At 40.8% G+C, this 17,880-nt stretch overlaps 1 protein-coding gene across 1 annotated transcript in view; it reads right to left on the reverse strand.

Annotated features, from left to right (window-relative positions):
* Positions 1-17,880, reverse strand: part of LOC309545868 (atrial natriuretic peptide receptor 1-like) — a 216,485-nt gene that overhangs the window by 161,735 nt on the left and 36,870 nt on the right. Inside the window, exons 6-9 of the mRNA XM_082245275.1 lie at positions 15,834-15,936; positions 12,269-12,414; positions 8,223-8,295; positions 1,671-1,812 (exon numbers count right to left, since the gene is read on the reverse strand). Coding sequence (XP_082101401.1) covers positions 1,671-1,812; positions 8,223-8,295; positions 12,269-12,414; positions 15,834-15,936 — 464 coding nt within the window. The remainder of the gene's footprint in view (positions 1-1,670; positions 1,813-8,222; positions 8,296-12,268; positions 12,415-15,833; positions 15,937-17,880) is intronic.

Here is a 17,880-nt window from a genome sequence, read left to right on the forward strand (position 1 = left end):
GTAGCCATGGAGCAAAGATCGTGGTCTGGCGCTGTAAAGGCACACGGACTGGAGAGTGACAATATTCTTTTGCTGCATCCCTCCTTCTGCTGTCATTCTCAAATAAATAAATACATTAGAATTGAACATGTGTTTTTTTGTTTTGTGTGGGTGCCTACAGACAAAAGGGCCATCCACACTGTAAGATTTAGAGAAGACTTTATCCTTCCGATTGACATTTTCTATGTAGTGCAAGGGCCTGCCTGATTGCATCCAAATTGAAAGTGTTGAGGTTTGAGCTTCTATTATATGGTTTGGTTAAGTCTACAGGAAAAAGTCTAGACAAATTGTTAGTGTATGGCCCATTAAGCTGCCAAGGCCGGAGTTTTGCACTTTGCATGCTGCTTGTACTGGTGATGTGAGGGGTTGTAATGTAGAGTAGGGATGTGACAGTGTTGTGTTGAGGTGTGAGGCAAATGTAGTGTTGGACTATGAGGGCCTGTGTTGTTGAAATATGGAGAGAGTCCAATATCAGACACCTATGTTTATTGGTCAAGAAATTGTAAGAACCATGGTAAATATGTAAAGAATTGCATCTCGATAAAACTAGGACCACACTCATAAAATCAAAATTGTGTTGTTTCCATTGATGTGCTTGAAATTTGGGTAGGACACCCCCCTCCCCCCCCAAATTCAAGATAGTTTAAAAAAACTGTTTAAAAAAATGAGAGTGAAAAGAGATCCCAAGTGTAGTGATGTGATTTGAACCCATGACGTTGTGAACTGCAGTGAAGTTGCAAAGCACTTAGCTATTGTGCAGAATAAAGCTGTATGGTGGAAAAAATGGAGTGTGTTAAGGCTAAAAAGCACATATAGCTAAAGAACTAAACATTGTATGGAATGTGGGAAGAAGACCATGGTAAAATTGTGAGGTTTCATCTTGCCCTGAAGTAGGGTAGGGGTTTGGTCACTTGCCTTTGGTACTTTCCTTCATAAGATCGATTCGACACACAGACAAGATCAAAAAAACACTTAAAATGGTGTAAGCTTGCAAGCGCTTCTGAGTGTAACATTATTTAGCAATATATATGATGTAATCCGTTACATTTTAGCAATATAAACAAAAAAAGAAAATAAAAAAAGTAGGTGGAGATGGTAAGCCTCGAACCTACAGCAGAGGGAGATGAATTACAGACATGTGATGTGTGCACTAATCCACTAGCCCACATCGCTATGTGAAACTGCTATAAGCACGAAGACATAAGTTTGCGAATTGGCGAAGCCGCGATCGTAAGTGAATCCCGCTGACGGCGGAATTCATTATTGCTGTTTTACTCGCCAATTCGCCGCAGCGCCAGTTAATTGATTTGAACGCGGCGAAACTGAAACACGTCATAGAGGTTTGAAGCTGCAGTTTCTTTAAATCCGGCCCCCCGTGTCCAAATTCATATTTGATTCAGTGCATTTTCATCTTTCTATATGACAAACATCATTTTTTCCTGCTGTATGCAATTATTTACATTTAAATGGCTTATAAAACATCAAATAACGGCAGGATAAGTCTGTATGGAAACAAAGGTATATCAGATTTAACAAGACAAATAACTGAGCAAGAAGGAAAGGGATTTCAGTTGAATTTCTTTAGAGAACTGGAGAGAGAAAAAAAAAAAAAAAGATTGATAAGGACATACTATCTGCCAGTCTTGGTGAAGAATTGCTGTCTGGAAGTGCTGACAGCCCCTGTGCAGGAGCTCAGTGTAGTGATACAACTGCCATTAGAGGTGCTGGCAGCTTGGAGTGTACTTCCTGTAGGATTCCGAGCTGTGGAATGATCTGAAGATAGGAAATACTGTTATTCAAGATTAACATCCCAAGAAGAGCACTTACAAAGAACAGACAGATTTTATTAACTATATATATATATACACACACACACACATATACACATACTGCGTAAAAACACATCACTATTTTTCTAGTTAAATATCCTAGCTAATAGCGTTATTGACATGACAATTTACAACCCATGCAATCCATACATACAAAGAAACCAATACATATAAGTTCAGAAATTAAGTTATGTGTAATAAAATGGAATGACATAGGGAAAAAGTAACTAACTGAAATGTATTTAACCACTTCTGAACCGTAAGATTTTCTCCCTTAAGAAACAGGCCATTTTTTTGCGATTCGGCACTGCATTAATTTAACTGACAATTGCGCGGACATGCGACGCTGTACCCAAATAAAATTGATGTCATTTTTTTCCCCACAAATAGAGCTTTCGTTTGGTGGTATTTGATCACCTCTGCGATTTTTATTTTTTGGCGCTATAAACAAAAAAAGAGCGACAACTCTGAATAAAAAACCTATATTTTTCACTTTTTGTTATATAACATTCCCAATAAAAAAAAATTGAAATCAGAATTTTTTTAATCATTTTAGGCCAATGAGTATTCTGCTACATATTTTTGTTAAAAAAAACATCCCAATAAGCGTATTTTGATTGGTTTGCGCAAAAGTTATCACGTCTACAAACTAGGGGAAAGATTTATGTAATTTTTATTTATTTATTTATTACTAGTAATGGCGGCGCTCAGCGATTTTTAGCGGGACTGCGACATTGCGGCAGACAGATCGGACACCTAACTGACATTTTTGACACTTTTGGGGGGATCAGTGACATTACTACAGTAATCAGTGCAAAAAATTTGCACTGTTACTGTACTATAGTCACTGGCAGGGAAGGGGTTAACCCAGGGGAGATCAAAGGGTTAAATGTGAGCCTAGGGTTTTTTTTCTAACTGTGTGGGGGATGGGCTTATGGAATCCACACAGAGACCTGTGTTCCTAAATGGGAGGAACACAAGAGCTCTGCGTTGATTGCTGAGAGAACAACAGTCTGCTGTGTTTACATTAGCAGACCACCATTCTCTCTCCACGGGGAGCGATCGTGGGTGCCCGGCAGAAATCACGGCTGCCGCCCCCGCAGATCAGCTTCCCTGCTGGCGAATCGGCGTGTGCACACTCCCAGGATCGCTCCCGCAAATCACCGTACAGGTACGGCGATTGGCAGGAACCTGCCGACCTGCCCCCTTATATCTGCGGTGGCTGGTCGGCAAGTGGTTAATACTTCGTACAAAATCCTTGGTTGGTAATGACAGCTTCCAGACGCCTCCTGTATAAAGAAACAAGTCGCATGCATTGCTCACGTGTGATTTTGGCCCATTCTACCACACACACGGTCTTCAAATATTGAAGGTTCTGTGGGCCTCTACTATGAACTCCTTAGTTCTTTAGATTTTCTATTGGATTCAAGTCAGGTGATTGGCTGGGCCATTCTAACTGCAGCTTTACTGTATTTTATTTCTTTCTTTGAAAGCAATTGAGAGTTTCCTTGGCTTTGTGTTTAGGATCATTGTCTTGCTGCAATGTCCACCCTCGTTTCATCTTCATCATTCTGGTAGATGGCAGCAGATTTTTAACAAGAATGTCTTGGTAAATTTTTCCATTCATCCTTCCTTCAGTGGTATGAAGTTTGCCAGTACTGTATGCTGAAAAACCGCCCCACTGTTCCCACCTTCAAACTTCCCTGTTGGTATGGTGTTTTTGGGGTGATGTGCGGTGCCATTTGACCTCCAAACATGGTGTGTATTATGACATTCAAAGAGTTATTTTGGTCTCATATGACCAGACTATATTCTTCCAGTATTTCACAGGTTTGTCTAAATGTTTTGCAGCAAACGTTAAACGAGCTTCAATATGCTTTTCCTTCAGCAATGGAGTCTTGCTTGGTGAACGTCCATACAGGCCATGGAATTACTTATTTTTTTTTTTTTAAACTATTGTACCTGCTATATATTCCCCTGGGGGTGCACAGGGGGGTCCACAAAGCAGAGGGATGGGGGCGCAGGTTCTGGAACCGATCCCCCTGCAGCACAGCTGGAGGGAGGGAGCGAAAGAAGGCAGAAGTGCTACAGGGGGAGGCAGAAGAGGATCAGTGCCTGCAGTAAGTACAGCTGGCCCTCCTGCTCAGCAGGTGCCTGGGCCCCCTTTTTGAACCGATGGGGCTCGGGCCCAGTAGAGGAAGGCTGGCTGTACTGCCTTGTCACCAGCCCTGGAGGAGAGGTCAGAGTCTAGGATTACACCTAGAGCCCTGGTGTGTGGAGGGACTAATAATTGTGCTATATTGATCTCAATGGTAAAGTCATGCTGCAGTGATCGAGGAGGAGGAAATGTTACAGCTTTGACGAGCAAAGCTGCCATTATATTGAGGCAATTGGTTGGCAATGCCTCCCTAGACACAGTAGTGCCTCTCTTCCTGCCTGGTTGCTGCCACTACAAGCAAACACCACTGTTTTGTGTAATTTTTGCACAGATGGACAGATCACAAAGCCAGGAACAGTACAATCCATCTCTTGGCCCTACACCCATCCACCTTCCAGGTTCACCTACTGCGCTTACTCCCTCCATGACCTCTGCTTACATACCATCTCACCTCTCTAAACCAGCATGCCCAACACACACAACTGCTACTAATTTTAAACGAATCTGAGTTGCAGGAGCAGGGGCATCTGTTCTCTACGGCTTCTCAGGCTCTTGCATGCATCCAACATACCACAATTCCACCCCACCTACACTGATTTCCAATTACTCTTCACTTGTTTTACATCTCTACATCTCCCTCTTTTTGTGCCCTCGTTAAGGAAAGAGCTTTGGTTATGGTGCTTCAGAGCAACAATTTTAGTAATAGTTAAAGTGAAACGTTAAACTGCAAACCTTGTGATAATAACATGTGTGGGGGATGCTCTGGCTGTGAAGTGGTGCATCTGTGCAATGTATACAGAATTTTACAACAACACTGACATTTACAGGGGAAAAAAATGAATCGCAAGAAGAATGACAGCTCCCGAATGGGGATTTCAGTCATCTACAGTATACCAGACCCTTATTCTAGATAAGAGTCTGTTATAGATGTTAATGATGTCTGGTATGAATTTTAACGGGGGCCCCACCAAAAATAAATAGGCATGAGGTCTCCACAAAAATATATACCACACCCTTATCCGAGCATGCAGTCTGGCTGGCAGAAAATCATACCAGGCCATATGCCCTCAATATGAAGGGGTGGTATCATTCCCTGGCAAAGCACCATGTTACTTTAACAATAAGCCCCCCCCCCCCCCCCCCGATACCACTTTCTCCCCATGTAAATTAATAAGGGGTACTTGTTCACAAAAAAAAAACTTGACTCCTTTTATAATAAACAAAAAGGCAAAAAAGAAAATGAAAATGTCCATTAATGTACAGTATATCTATCTCTCAATTATGTTGTCCAGTGATGTAGAATCACATCAATCACACCCACTTAAAGAAAAAAAGCCCGCTAACACGAACTTACCCTGATGACTGGTTCTCCAGTTCTGACAGCTGTGGATGACAGTGCCATTCTTGACGAAATATGAGAAGGATCAGGATTGATGTGGATATAAATTGCTGGATGATCTGATTGACAATTTTTTTTTTTTTTATTTAACCACTTACCGACCGCCGCAAGTACATATACTGCGGCGGTCAGCCCCTCACAGGCAAAGTGACGTATGGGTACGTCACTAGCCTGTGAGGCTCTGGGGAGCGAGCGCGCGCCACCTGAGGCGTGCTCCCGCTCCCGCGTGGTCACGGACCCCCCCGCGCGTGTGCCCGGCGGACCCGATGTCCGCCGGCACTCGCGATCGTCCGTGACAGCGGGAGAAAGGCAGGCGGCTGATGTAAACAAGCCGCCTGTCATTCTCCCCTGTGTATGAACAGTGATCATACTGTTCTACTATGTAGGACGGTTGATCACTGTTCCTACACTTCAAGCCACAGCCTATCACAGTAAGAATCACGGCCCTAGGGACACACACCACCCCTCCCTCTCAAATAAAGTTAACCCCTTCACTACCAGTGTCATTTTACAGTAACAGTGCATATGTATAGCACTGATTACTGTAGTAATGTCACTGGTAACCCCAAAAGTGTCAGAAATGTCAGTCAAGGGTCCGATCTGTCCGCCCCAATGTCGCAGTCCTGCAAAAAAAATCGCAGATCGCCGCCATTACTCGTTAAAAAAAAAAAACAACAAAAATGACAAAAATCTTTCCCTTTGTTAGTAAACGCAATAACTTTTGCGCAAACCAATCAAAATACGCTTTTTGCTAGTTTTTTTTGCCAAACATATGTAGCATAAAACAAATCGGCGGAAAATGTTAAAAAATTTTGATTTTTACATTTTTTTGGGGAATTTCATATAAAAAAATGTGAAAAATATTGTTATTTTTGCAAAATTGACGCTCATTTTTTTGTTTATAGCGCATGATCAAAAAATCGCACAGGTGATCAAATACCACCAAAAGAAAGCTCTGTTTGTGGGAAAAAAAGGACGTCAAATTCGTTTAGGTACAGCGTCGCACGACCGCGCAATTGTCCGTTAAAATTACGCAGTGCCGAATCGCAAAATACCCCCTGGTCAGGAAGGGGGTAAAATCTTCCGGGGCTTAAGTGGTTTTAATAAGGGTCATTTCAAAAACCTTTTTTTTTTATCTGTTTACATTTTTTATTTTTTATACTATGTACCCCCTTTTCATTCACAAGATAGGATGCTATCAGTGAGGCCCCTGTATTGTTAAAGGGGGCTTTCCAATACACTTCCACCCAGCCTGCCCAGCAGACACCCATAGCCACTGGGCCAGGGTTGGGGGGGGCCCTTCTCATCAACATGGGGACATGGTGCTTTTCCAGAGGATGTGGCCTGGTATGGTTCCTTGGCCTGACAAGTTGCATGCTTAGATAAGGGTCTGGTATGGATTTTTGGGGGGGACCCACTTTTTTCACTTATTTTGAGTGGGGTTCCCCCTTACACCCACATCAGACTCGAAGGGAGTGGCATGGAATTTGGGGAGGACCTCATGCACTGCTGTGTTGTTTTTTTTTTTTTTGTGGGATCCCCTGTCATTTTGCTGGCAATTTAAGCACAATTTAGTCTCTATAAATGTTAGTCTTTCTGTAGTAGGCTGTATACATTACATACAGTAGATGCTGCACTTTAAATGGAACAGAACCTTAAGTATACTGTAGCTCCCCACCAAACTGAAGCTTTTAAAAAAAATTTTTTGCATTGTTACATGTACCCCAGGGCAGGGTCCAGCCCTCCATAACATTTGTTTGACAATCATTTGCCTATTAGCCTAGAAAAAGGCCAAACCTGATTTTTATTATTTGGCTACCATTGACTTCAACAAGGGTTCGAGTTTGGTACCAGACTTTACTCATGTTCTCTGAGCCCTGGACAGTTTGGCTCATCACTACTCCCTAATTTGAGCTTTATTTTTTTTTTCCACTCCAATTCTCATCCACACCACTCTTCTATATCTTTCCCACATCATCTGCATTCTTCCAGATTATCCAAGCCACTACCGCCAAGACTACTCAGGTTCTTTGTCTGATTTCAAGAGAAACATTAGATCCCCCCTTCATGCATCCATACCCATATTACATCTACCCCTTAACTTTTCCCCATCAGCTCATTATTTTCTGCTATCATTTACCTCACTCACTTGCTCCCAGTATGCCAAACCCACTGTTCTCCCTTTGCATGCTGCTTGTAGATGTTCCCCCACTCTCATTTCTTCTGGTGGGCTTTAGATACTGTACCTTATTCCAAAACTAACAGCAGCAATGAATGTTGTTGAGCTATCCTGACAGGTGGACACCATGTACAATGTACCTCATTGGATTATTTGTGACTCTGGAGCGCTCCCCCAGAGGTTTAAGAGGATGGATTGGGCTTCTCCAGCGTACATATTGCAATAAATGCTGTTTACTATCAAGGTTAGAGAGATCAAATAGGTCATCAACATGTCATAGTTATTTATGGATTAATTTTTTGAAGCAATAAATTTGACACCTCAGATTTGATGAGCATGATACCACAAGAACAATTAACACCATTAGCATGGGCTACCACTACATGATTTTGATGACATGTCATTGTCATTCCTGTACCCTGCTTCTTCTCATAAATGACAAGGATGTTGATGTGTGTGCAAGTGCATTGTCAATGAAAACAGATACAGGCTGCTCTGCTGACTAAGATCATTTATGGAGATATAAAAGGTCACATGCAGACTCAGTATTACATATAAAGAATGCATTCAAAATTGGGGCAAAGAAATGCTAAGTATTAACATGTTCTGACTTCATACCTTGTTTTATATCATTGTATTTGATGATCCAACTTTCATCCCAAAACATTTTCTGCCTTTGGTAATGAAACCACTATATAAAGTAAGAAATATAAAGAAAAGAAAATTGTTATATTAAATGAAAGCAAAGAAACTAATCCTAATCTTTTTCTAATTTCAAAATTGTTCTTATAAGTTTAAGAGCTTGTGGTCTCCAAACTGTGGCCTGAGGGCTGGATGTGGACCTTTGCTTGCCTTTATCTAGCCCTTGGAGCACTTTTCCTCCCACTGATGCAAGACACTAATCCTCCCACTGACACTAACAATGTGGCCTAATTCCTATTACTGACATTAATGATGAGGCACTCTTCCTCCCACCGACACCAATAAAGAGGCACTATTCCTCCCACTGACACCAACGATGGGGCACAATTCCTCCCACTGACACCAACGATGGGGCACTATTCCTCCCACTGACACCAACAATGGGCCACTATTCCCCCTCAATGCCAAAGATGCATTGTTTACTCTCACTGACGACAAGAAAATTTCAAATACCAATGGCCACAGTCCAGCTCCCCTAAAGTCTGAAGGACAGTAAACTGGCCCTTTTTTTTAGAAAATTTGGAGACCGCTGATCTACACAATCTACTTGGCAGTTGAGTCTATCAAAAAGACACAATTGTTGTTAATACCTCCAATCCCCCCAAAAATGTATCACTACTAACATCTACAGCATACACATTTGTCAACATAATGTATACGATGAGCATGACTGACTATTTTACCTAATAATGAGTTATTGCGGGTCATTGCATCACCAGTTCACCTAAATATAGTGTGTCTGATTTTGAAAAATGAAAAAGATGAGGGTTCAGAGATGTCTGGGGATCTCATCAGACAGATCAGTATTCAATGCGGTTTTGGCATTTTTGGGTATATTCATCACCGTAGCTGAATAGATAAGACTGAATATTCTAAACCAAAATTGCTGAACCTTCGGACAGGACCACCAGACATGAAGCATATTACCCCCATCCTCCTGCCCCCATCCTTGAAAACAGAGGTGTGAGGTGCCAGGGTGGATTTCTGCCAACCTTACCGGAACCAGGTACCAACAGGACAAAACATTATGATTTGCCTCCACTAGAGAGGTATTGAATATTCCTCTGTGCACCATGGTTGACCACTGAATCTACTCTTACTCCTCTATAACCTCATCTAGGTCCAACTCCCAGGTCTTCTAAAAAGTAAGTTTATTACTTAATGGGGGGATGTTTTTATCATTTCGCTGACCACCAATGATTACAACTTTGTTTATTAAGGTACTACTGACCACCGATGATGTGCAGGGTGGTTGTAATTCACAACTATTGAAATCAAGCCCCTCTTTAACCAGTTTCGGACCGCCCACCGCATAGATACTACGGCAGGGCGGCCTGGCTGCGCAAAATCACATACATGTACGTGATTTTGTGCATGAGATGTAGGGGGCGCGCACTCGCACAGCAAGAGCACCGCTCCCACTGTAATTGGACACCAAAGGAGCCAATCAGCGGGTCTGGCAAGTGCGATGGCCGCTGGGAACTTCTGATCGTTCAGCGGAATGACAGAACGGCAGTCTTCCTATGTACACAAGGCAGACTGCTGTTCTGTCAGGGAGTAAAAGAGAGATTGCAGTGCTGTAGGGATTAATATTAGCTGCTAGACCCGGTATATTGCAGTGCTGTAGGGATTAATATTAGCTGCTAGACCCGTCATAAGCACTCGTCAAGAGTGTCGACTCTGCCTGCCTTTTTGGTTCCTCCCCACCCAACATAGAAGTTGATTTCTATGATCATCATGGATATACTGTAGATGCACTTTAATTCTTAGGACGCATTTTATATGAATATGCATTTTGCACATTTTATTTTATGGTATCATTTATATATACATGCCATTTATCTGACATAATTTACATACAGACTTGATGTGCACTCCAGTTTCCAAAGCTACATGGATAGTCTGGAAATGGACTCCCTCAATGTGTCCTAAACCTCCACACTGGTCTGAGGTCTAAAGGGATTATGGTGGGAGGAGGTAATGATCTGGGGTCTTAAGTGGGGCTGATCTGAAGCCATAAGTGGTCTGGGGTCTGAAGTAAAGTTTAAGGGGGACTGGTCTAAAGAGCGCTGATCCTGGCACATTTTTAGTTTAAGGAGGGGGAGGGGGTATTTTAGATGTGAGGATAGGTTTAAAGGGCCTGAAACTGACTTTAAGGGGGGCTTCATTCTTTATGCTGTTCTGTATGCTACATGCTCCTGACCAAAGTATTTATTTTCTCAGCAGTTGCTAAGTGACCCTTAAGTGTTTTACTTAGGTTCCTCTTTAAGGTAGGATCAGACAGAGAAGTCTATGTAATGGAAGAGTATTTAGAAATTATATTTTATCCTGAGGTTTATTTGTATCTGTAAGACTCACTTGTGGCAAAGTAGTTACAGAACATTTTGTGGATACAAGGACTGTGGCAAACGTGTTTAGTTTACACTGTGCTTAGATCCAGACTCTCTTAACAATGCCCAGTAGAAACAAGTCCAATATTTAGCACTATGTAGCCACACCCACTCTTTGCTGCAGTGCATGCTGCATTATCCCTTCTCTAGGCTGTATCTCTACATGAAAGTCTAAAGTTTGGAGTTATGGCATTAAAATCTTCCCAATGAAACACATGATAAAAACTGACAGAGGTTTTAACCATTCCCTACTCTTTATAAAGTAAACAAAAAAATATATATTTGCCTTGAGATATACTTTATTGCTACCAAATGGTTTTAAGGTTTGCCCCTATGGTGACAGCCAACTTGAAGACAGGAGACTGAAGAAAAATCTTGATCTTACAGGCAAAACCTTAATTTGGAGTATTTGGAGCTCAGGGTCATAATCCAGATAAATAAAATTTAGAAGCAGACATTAAGGAACAGTTTTCAAAAAATATTTAATTCGACAGTCTCCAGTGAAACCAATCCAATAGGCACACTGCATAAGAACCAGTGTGACCACCAATGAATTGTTCAATTATCAAACTACTACAGTGACAAGGGCCCTATTTCAGTCCACTAGGTAGAATAGAAAGAATTAAGCATTTAGTGACAACAGATAACTGTATTCACCTACAGCATACGTCTGCTACACTTTAAACCACTAGTAAAATCAGATTTTCAACTGCATACCCAGCCAAAAGGAGAAAAACAGCGGCAGAAACATGGTTCAGAACACACAGTACTATCTGCTGACTGGGAGAAAGAATTAGTAGATGAATTTCTTACTACAAATACATCGTTTATAACTATAACACAGCTAAAGTAAAACTTAGCAGTAGCAGTAAATTGGGAACAGTATTCAAAATGTCATATTTTAATAGTCGGCTGGTAAGAATCCAATAAATAGGCTACTTCAAAACCAGAGTGACAGCAAATATTATACAAGATACATCCACTACCAGAGCACTACAATGACATAGAGAGTCCTTTTCCACATACGCTATTCTAGACCATTGGAAAAAAATATATATTATTAGGTATTTGGTGGTTGGGGAGAGACCCATAAGACATGGGCAAAGACTGCAGAAATGATACAAAAAAATGGTCTGCAGGAGATTTTTAGAGACTGTGAACATGTTATATTAGTTCTTGGAGACGTGGGACATACTTCAGGAGTCAAAAGACTGGATTCATACTTAAGTCTGCTAGAAATCATTGCTATAACAGAGCAATAGTCAAAAGAGAGACACCAACAAGGACTGTTTATGACAATGAGTGGTGTCTACTGTCTGGAAGAAAGCACTGGTAAATAATGGTTCCTTACAACATATACATTATTTGATGAACCCTTAGGAACGGTGGAAGAGATGGGGTTTGGGCTCAAGGTGTGAGATGGGCCTCTTCCACTTTTATTGCTATTCTACTAATTCAGTTTCAATATAAAACAGTAACATTGAACAATCTACATTTGCATTGCAATACTTATATTAAAACAAGTAAGAATAAACTGACGTATTAATGATTAAATAAAGAATATGGATTTACCATAGCAGATAAAATGAAGCCCGCAGTAATGACTGCCACCGGAATAGCAATGGCCATTCGAACATCATGTGGGAGTGAACATTCCCCACAGTCTGCTGGACATGTAGCACAAAGCTCGTCCTCTTCACAAAAACCATTTCCACACACTTGAAAAGAGGAGACCAAGAAAGAAAATGATAAGATATTAATGCAATCACATTAATGAGTAACTGTGATAAATGTATTTGAAATAAATGGGACTGTTTATAATCCAGGATTATAAACTGATCCATACCTAAAGTACTTAGTGAACATAGTGACGTTAGTGACATTGAATTCATACATATAACAGAGTTTGAGCCATTTAGATCAAGTGCAGGCAGATTTAAAAATCTACATTTAATCCAATTATATATTTCCAAAGAAATACTTAAAGCTCAACTCTGCTCTCCTTTTCATATTGCATAAACTACCTCTTTGCGTTCCTTAGTCTCTTTGGTTTGCCTAATATTGCTCAAAGGTTCCGTCAGTACTGCAGAAGGGCCATAGTTTGCAGTAAATAAGAAAAGTCATCCCTGCTTTTTTCGTTTAGCAGGCTGACTGGTTGTGTAACGATCTGTGGGGTGGATCTCCTATACTGCCCCCACCTATGAATACTTATTCACTTTGATGGGCAGTTCATGTAAATCACTGATGATGAATCTAGCACTGCCGGAAAATGTCTTGTAAAGCACACCCTTTATCTATGGGATGTATTGTTGCACAGCAAAGATCGTGCCTTCTAGTCACCAGACAAAGCTATATTTTTGGCGAAAGGAAATGTGAATAACATATTTTTTTTTTTACTATAAAAATAAGTAATTTTAAAATGTAATTCTAATTGTGGCTGCATTGAGACATAAAAGGTTGGGGTAAAAAAAGAAATTATCCTAGAGTTCAGCTTTAAATGTATTTTAAACAGTGCCTTGGTCTTAATACAACCTTTCTGTAATCCCCTGTATATCAGTATTCAGACAGGGAGAGGAAAGGGCAACATTGTAAGCCAATCTGGCTGTCCTGCATTGCACACTGCTGTGAACCTAAAAAATAGCTTGCTGTTTGGAGGCGAGAACATCGATAACCAAGCTATATTAAAAAAAGTGGTTGAAAGAGAACTTCAAACACTCGCCCAGCGCTTGTGATATAAGAGATATTGCATACAGTTAAAATCATTAAAATCTCATAGGTTTTACTGATAGCAGCTACTGTGATAATAAAACAATCTTAAAAAAATGTAATAAATGCTAAAAGTATTTCCCTGAGGGATATCTGGTTGCAGTGGTCATCCGGTGGTAGCAGTGGTGTTCCTGGCTTTCAAGGGTGCAAGCAACCTATGCTTACAGGCGCATGATCATTGTATTTCTGGTGAGTGCCCATTCCTAAGGGGAGCACTTATGGTGTGGTGAAGGTGAACGCCGGATCAGAGTGTTGAGCACTGGGAGTACCGATGTTATAGTGAAAACCTGTTTTTCTTCAAACAAAGACTTTTTTGGATATATAACTCATTTACTTCATGAGGACTGTATGATTAACAATATGCAAGCACATATTGAGCGCTGCTGAATGTAATTAGTGCTGAATATTTTCCACTTTTAGTATTTATTACATTTTTTTAAGAACCAAGCTATATTACTTTAACTACAGAGGATATAAATACTGTAATTGGTCAGCAAATTGCAGGGTATCTGGATTGGGAGAAGGACTGTACAAAATTACAAGTTTTTGTGAGACAAGACATTTGTATCTCTGTTGTATATTTAACTGTTCACTTAAATTTATACTTTAATATTATCTCAGTGTTTAAATAATTATATGCATGTAGCAATAATCATTCAGGAAAACTGCCAGTAGGCACATTTTTCATTTGCCTAGACCAGTGGTTCTCAAATCCGGTCCTCGGGACCCACCAACAGGCCAGGTTTGCAAGATAACTAAATTACATCACTGGTGATCTCATTTGCTTCTCAGTGATTGCAGTATTCTAGTCTGCATCCCCCAAGGTAATACTTAAAATCTGGCCTGTTAGTGGGTCCCGAGGACCGGATTTGAGAACCACTGGCCTAGACTATGGGGTCTATATGTAAAAAATGTGGTCCGCAAATGAAAGTGTTGTGAATAATCTCAATAATGTGTTTAATATGTGTATTTCCTATGATCGTCAGTTCTGTCTAGTGGTCATAAGACGGTATTTTCCTGAAATACCACAATCAATAAAATACCACACCATTAGATGGAGCTGATGATCATAAGAAATACATATTGGAAACATTACTAGGATTATTTGCAACGGCTCTGCAAATGCTGAGGCAATTTTTGTTTAATACTGATGCACATTTTTATCAATATACCCATGTTTGATCTGCAGAGAATCGAATAATTAAAGTGTTACTAAACCCAGAACCTGCATTCACTATATCTGGTGTCCCACAAAGCATGGAAATGCAATTATTTTAGTAAATATAAAATGCTAAATACCTTTTCTTATCAGCAGTATATAGCAGCTTTGTGACTTGTATCAGTTCCTAGTAAAGCTTGTAGGAGGAGTTTTAATTCTCCCCTTATCCTCTGTCTGGACAGTGCTGATTGGCCCTGTGTTGATCACATGCACTCTCCCAAGAAAAAAATCTCTCTAGCAATACACACCAAACTGAGCATGTGCAGCCTGACTCCAAATGCTCTGTACTATCATGAGATGGGTTGCAGTCAGTTAAAGAAGAGGAGAATCAGAGAAGACAGGATCACATAGCCTTTATACACAATGCAGAGGATTAAACCCTGAGGTTCCACACTGAGTATAACAAGCATGCTGCACTGCATATACAGACTCATTTTACTGTTGTGGGTTATGTAACATTTAAGGGAATTCGATTCCCGACGTTTGATTCTCTGTAGACTTGACAAATCTGGATTTAATATTGAGGCAAATCAAAGATTTCAGTTTTTTGGGTTTGCAAAACAATTTCTCACCTTTAGTCTTTTAGAAGACAAACACTTCTATATCAAGAGCAGACAAAGAAGCAGCCTGGCTTGCATACCTATTAATAGTGTTTATCCCATTGGATACCCAGAATCAGTTTTGCAATAAAACTCATTGCAATAAATTCATTTTGGTATGGGTCACAAAATTAATTTATTGTGTAACCCTGCTATTATTGAACCTAGTTGGGTGATTTGAAAAGGCATTTGTGACACATTTCTGGCACTGTTGATGTAGTTATAGGGCTTGCACCAAATTTATGGAACCCTGCAACATTGTCATTGCAACATTTTTTTCACTGCCTGGCTCTATTGTTGCAACAAATTCATAGATAATAGGACCCCTTCCTTGTTTGGGGTAAATTGCATCATGAGTGAAATTCTGCTGGAACACAATTATACAACAGATTATTGTATACCACACTGACTCGTGCACAGTCAAAAGTTGAGCCGTTTGTTGCACTACCATGAGACAGATTTCAAATGAGTATCTAAAACACACTTTGTGAATTTCACAGAGTGTGTCTTATCTATGGCTAACAACAAAATGGAATTCATATTTATAACATACCTACTACAGGTAACACCAAAGTCTTGGCCTCCAATGCAACTTGCATATTTCCAACCCTAATATGAGCAATTAGGGAGGTTACGCCAGGGTGAACTAAGACAACCTGAAAATAAAAAGTAAAACATAAGTCAACAACAAAAATCTTTATATATATATATAGACACACACATGTCAGTATACATTGTATAATGCTGCTGGTTGAGTGATTTATGCAGTATGAATGTGTGTAGAAATGGATTTATATGCAAGTGCTCTCATGATCCAATTTTGCGGCTTTGTCAAACGCTGCATTATAACAAAATCACTAATCTTAAAACTCAGTGGTACAGCTTTGAAAAATGTAATGAAATTCAGTACAGTGACATGATTAACTTAGTTAATGAAATGTTTTACCAGACCTGTTTTTTATGCTTGGAGAAGAATTCTGTAATGCTTCAAGATTTGCCCTGGGTCAAATGTTACATTTTGTTGATGACATGGGCAAACATGGGCAACTGATATTACATTTTTGACAACATTACAAGTATGGGTTTCAGTGAGGATATGTGTTGAAAGCCAGTGGAAGAACAATCCTTTAGATGAGCAAACTTCCCATAAGTTAACATAGTTTAGGCATGTGTTTTAACTGTAAAAGCTTCCCTGTGTAAACATTTAAAAGCCCTGAAACTGCTGCTGGGCACTGCCATCTTGAATGTGATGTCAGCAGTCCCAGCAGACTCAGTGTTGTCACTTAAAATGACACTCTTTAGTATTCCCCTTCTCTCCTCTGTAGGGAAGTGAAGGAAAGGCAAAAATGCTGAGCCAGGATAGACCATAATTACAAACTCCCAGAAGAGGAGAGAGCTATGACATGAAAGAAAACATGCTAGGGAATTGACTAGTCAAATTTTGTTAGCAAATTCAGATACACATTACAAAAACGCCAACTTGTAATTTTGCCTGACCTTTTTATGTTTGTAAAAAAGGTCACTTTAAGGCAGGGGTCGGGAACCTTTTTGGCTGAGAGAGCCATGAACACCACATATTTTCAAATGTAATTCCGTGAGAGCCATACACTATATTTCAGGGTTCGGGAACCTTTATTTAATATTCATGGGCCGCAGCTATACAGTGAGTAGATGGAGCTGTGTGAAAGTACCTGGAGTCCGGTCAGGAAGAGAGCAGAGCAGGCAGGTATGCAATGATGCCGGAGTGGTGAAGCGCCTGCAGGCCTGCGAGTGATGGAGGTGAGTATAAGCCCTGAGAAAATGGTGGCCGCCTGCTGAAGGCCTCAGAAGTGGATGTGAGAGGCAGCTCCCACAGGTCTCTGGGTGTCAGAGGGGAAGGAGATTGTGTCTGTCGAGGCACAGGGAGTGGATGGCAGGTCTCCTTACCGGGCGGTGATTGCCAAGGCCCTCAGATGCACAGCACATGAGCCGGCTGCGGTACCGTGAGTAGGCCGCGGGGTCGGTAGCGCGGAAATCCGGTCACCCAGAGACAAACTGAGGGTAGCGGTGGGTAGCCCACAAAGTGTACCGTCGATGGCTGCAGAAATCTCCTTGGCACTGGGCACAGCTACGCAGATGGCACTGGATTGAGTGGTAGACGCAGCGGAGCTCTGGGACTACACGTCCAGCGCGGCTTGCGTCCGGACACGCCCCTCTTTATTAAAGATTTGTCTGTGAGCCAGGTGCCAAAAGAGCCACGTCTGGCTCGCGAGTCATAGGTTCCCTACCCCTGCTTTAAGGCAAAAGAAACCTATAAAAACTTCAAGAGCTTGCAAGCATATGAAAAAAAATTAGTGATAAACACTGCCACAAAAAAGATGATACCATCGTCTAGCCTGATATCATGATGATGATCAGAAAGTTGCCTAACAATTGTTAAGTATATAATGGAAAAGTATACTTGAGACAGTGTTTCAGTTTTTCTCTCTTGCTTAGAACTTACTTACAGAACCTAAGTAGTTTATCTATGCTAGGAATTGAGGTAAAACCTTCTGCAGTGAGTGTTACATCAAAGTAATGGGGTGCACAGCTAATCTGGCAGTTAGTGCTGTATGATTAAT

The sequence above is a fragment of the Pelophylax lessonae genome, assembly GCF_965119305.1.
Source record: "Pelophylax lessonae genome assembly, chromosome: 1".
Taxonomy (NCBI): domain Eukaryota; kingdom Metazoa; phylum Chordata; class Amphibia; order Anura; family Ranidae; genus Pelophylax; species Pelophylax lessonae.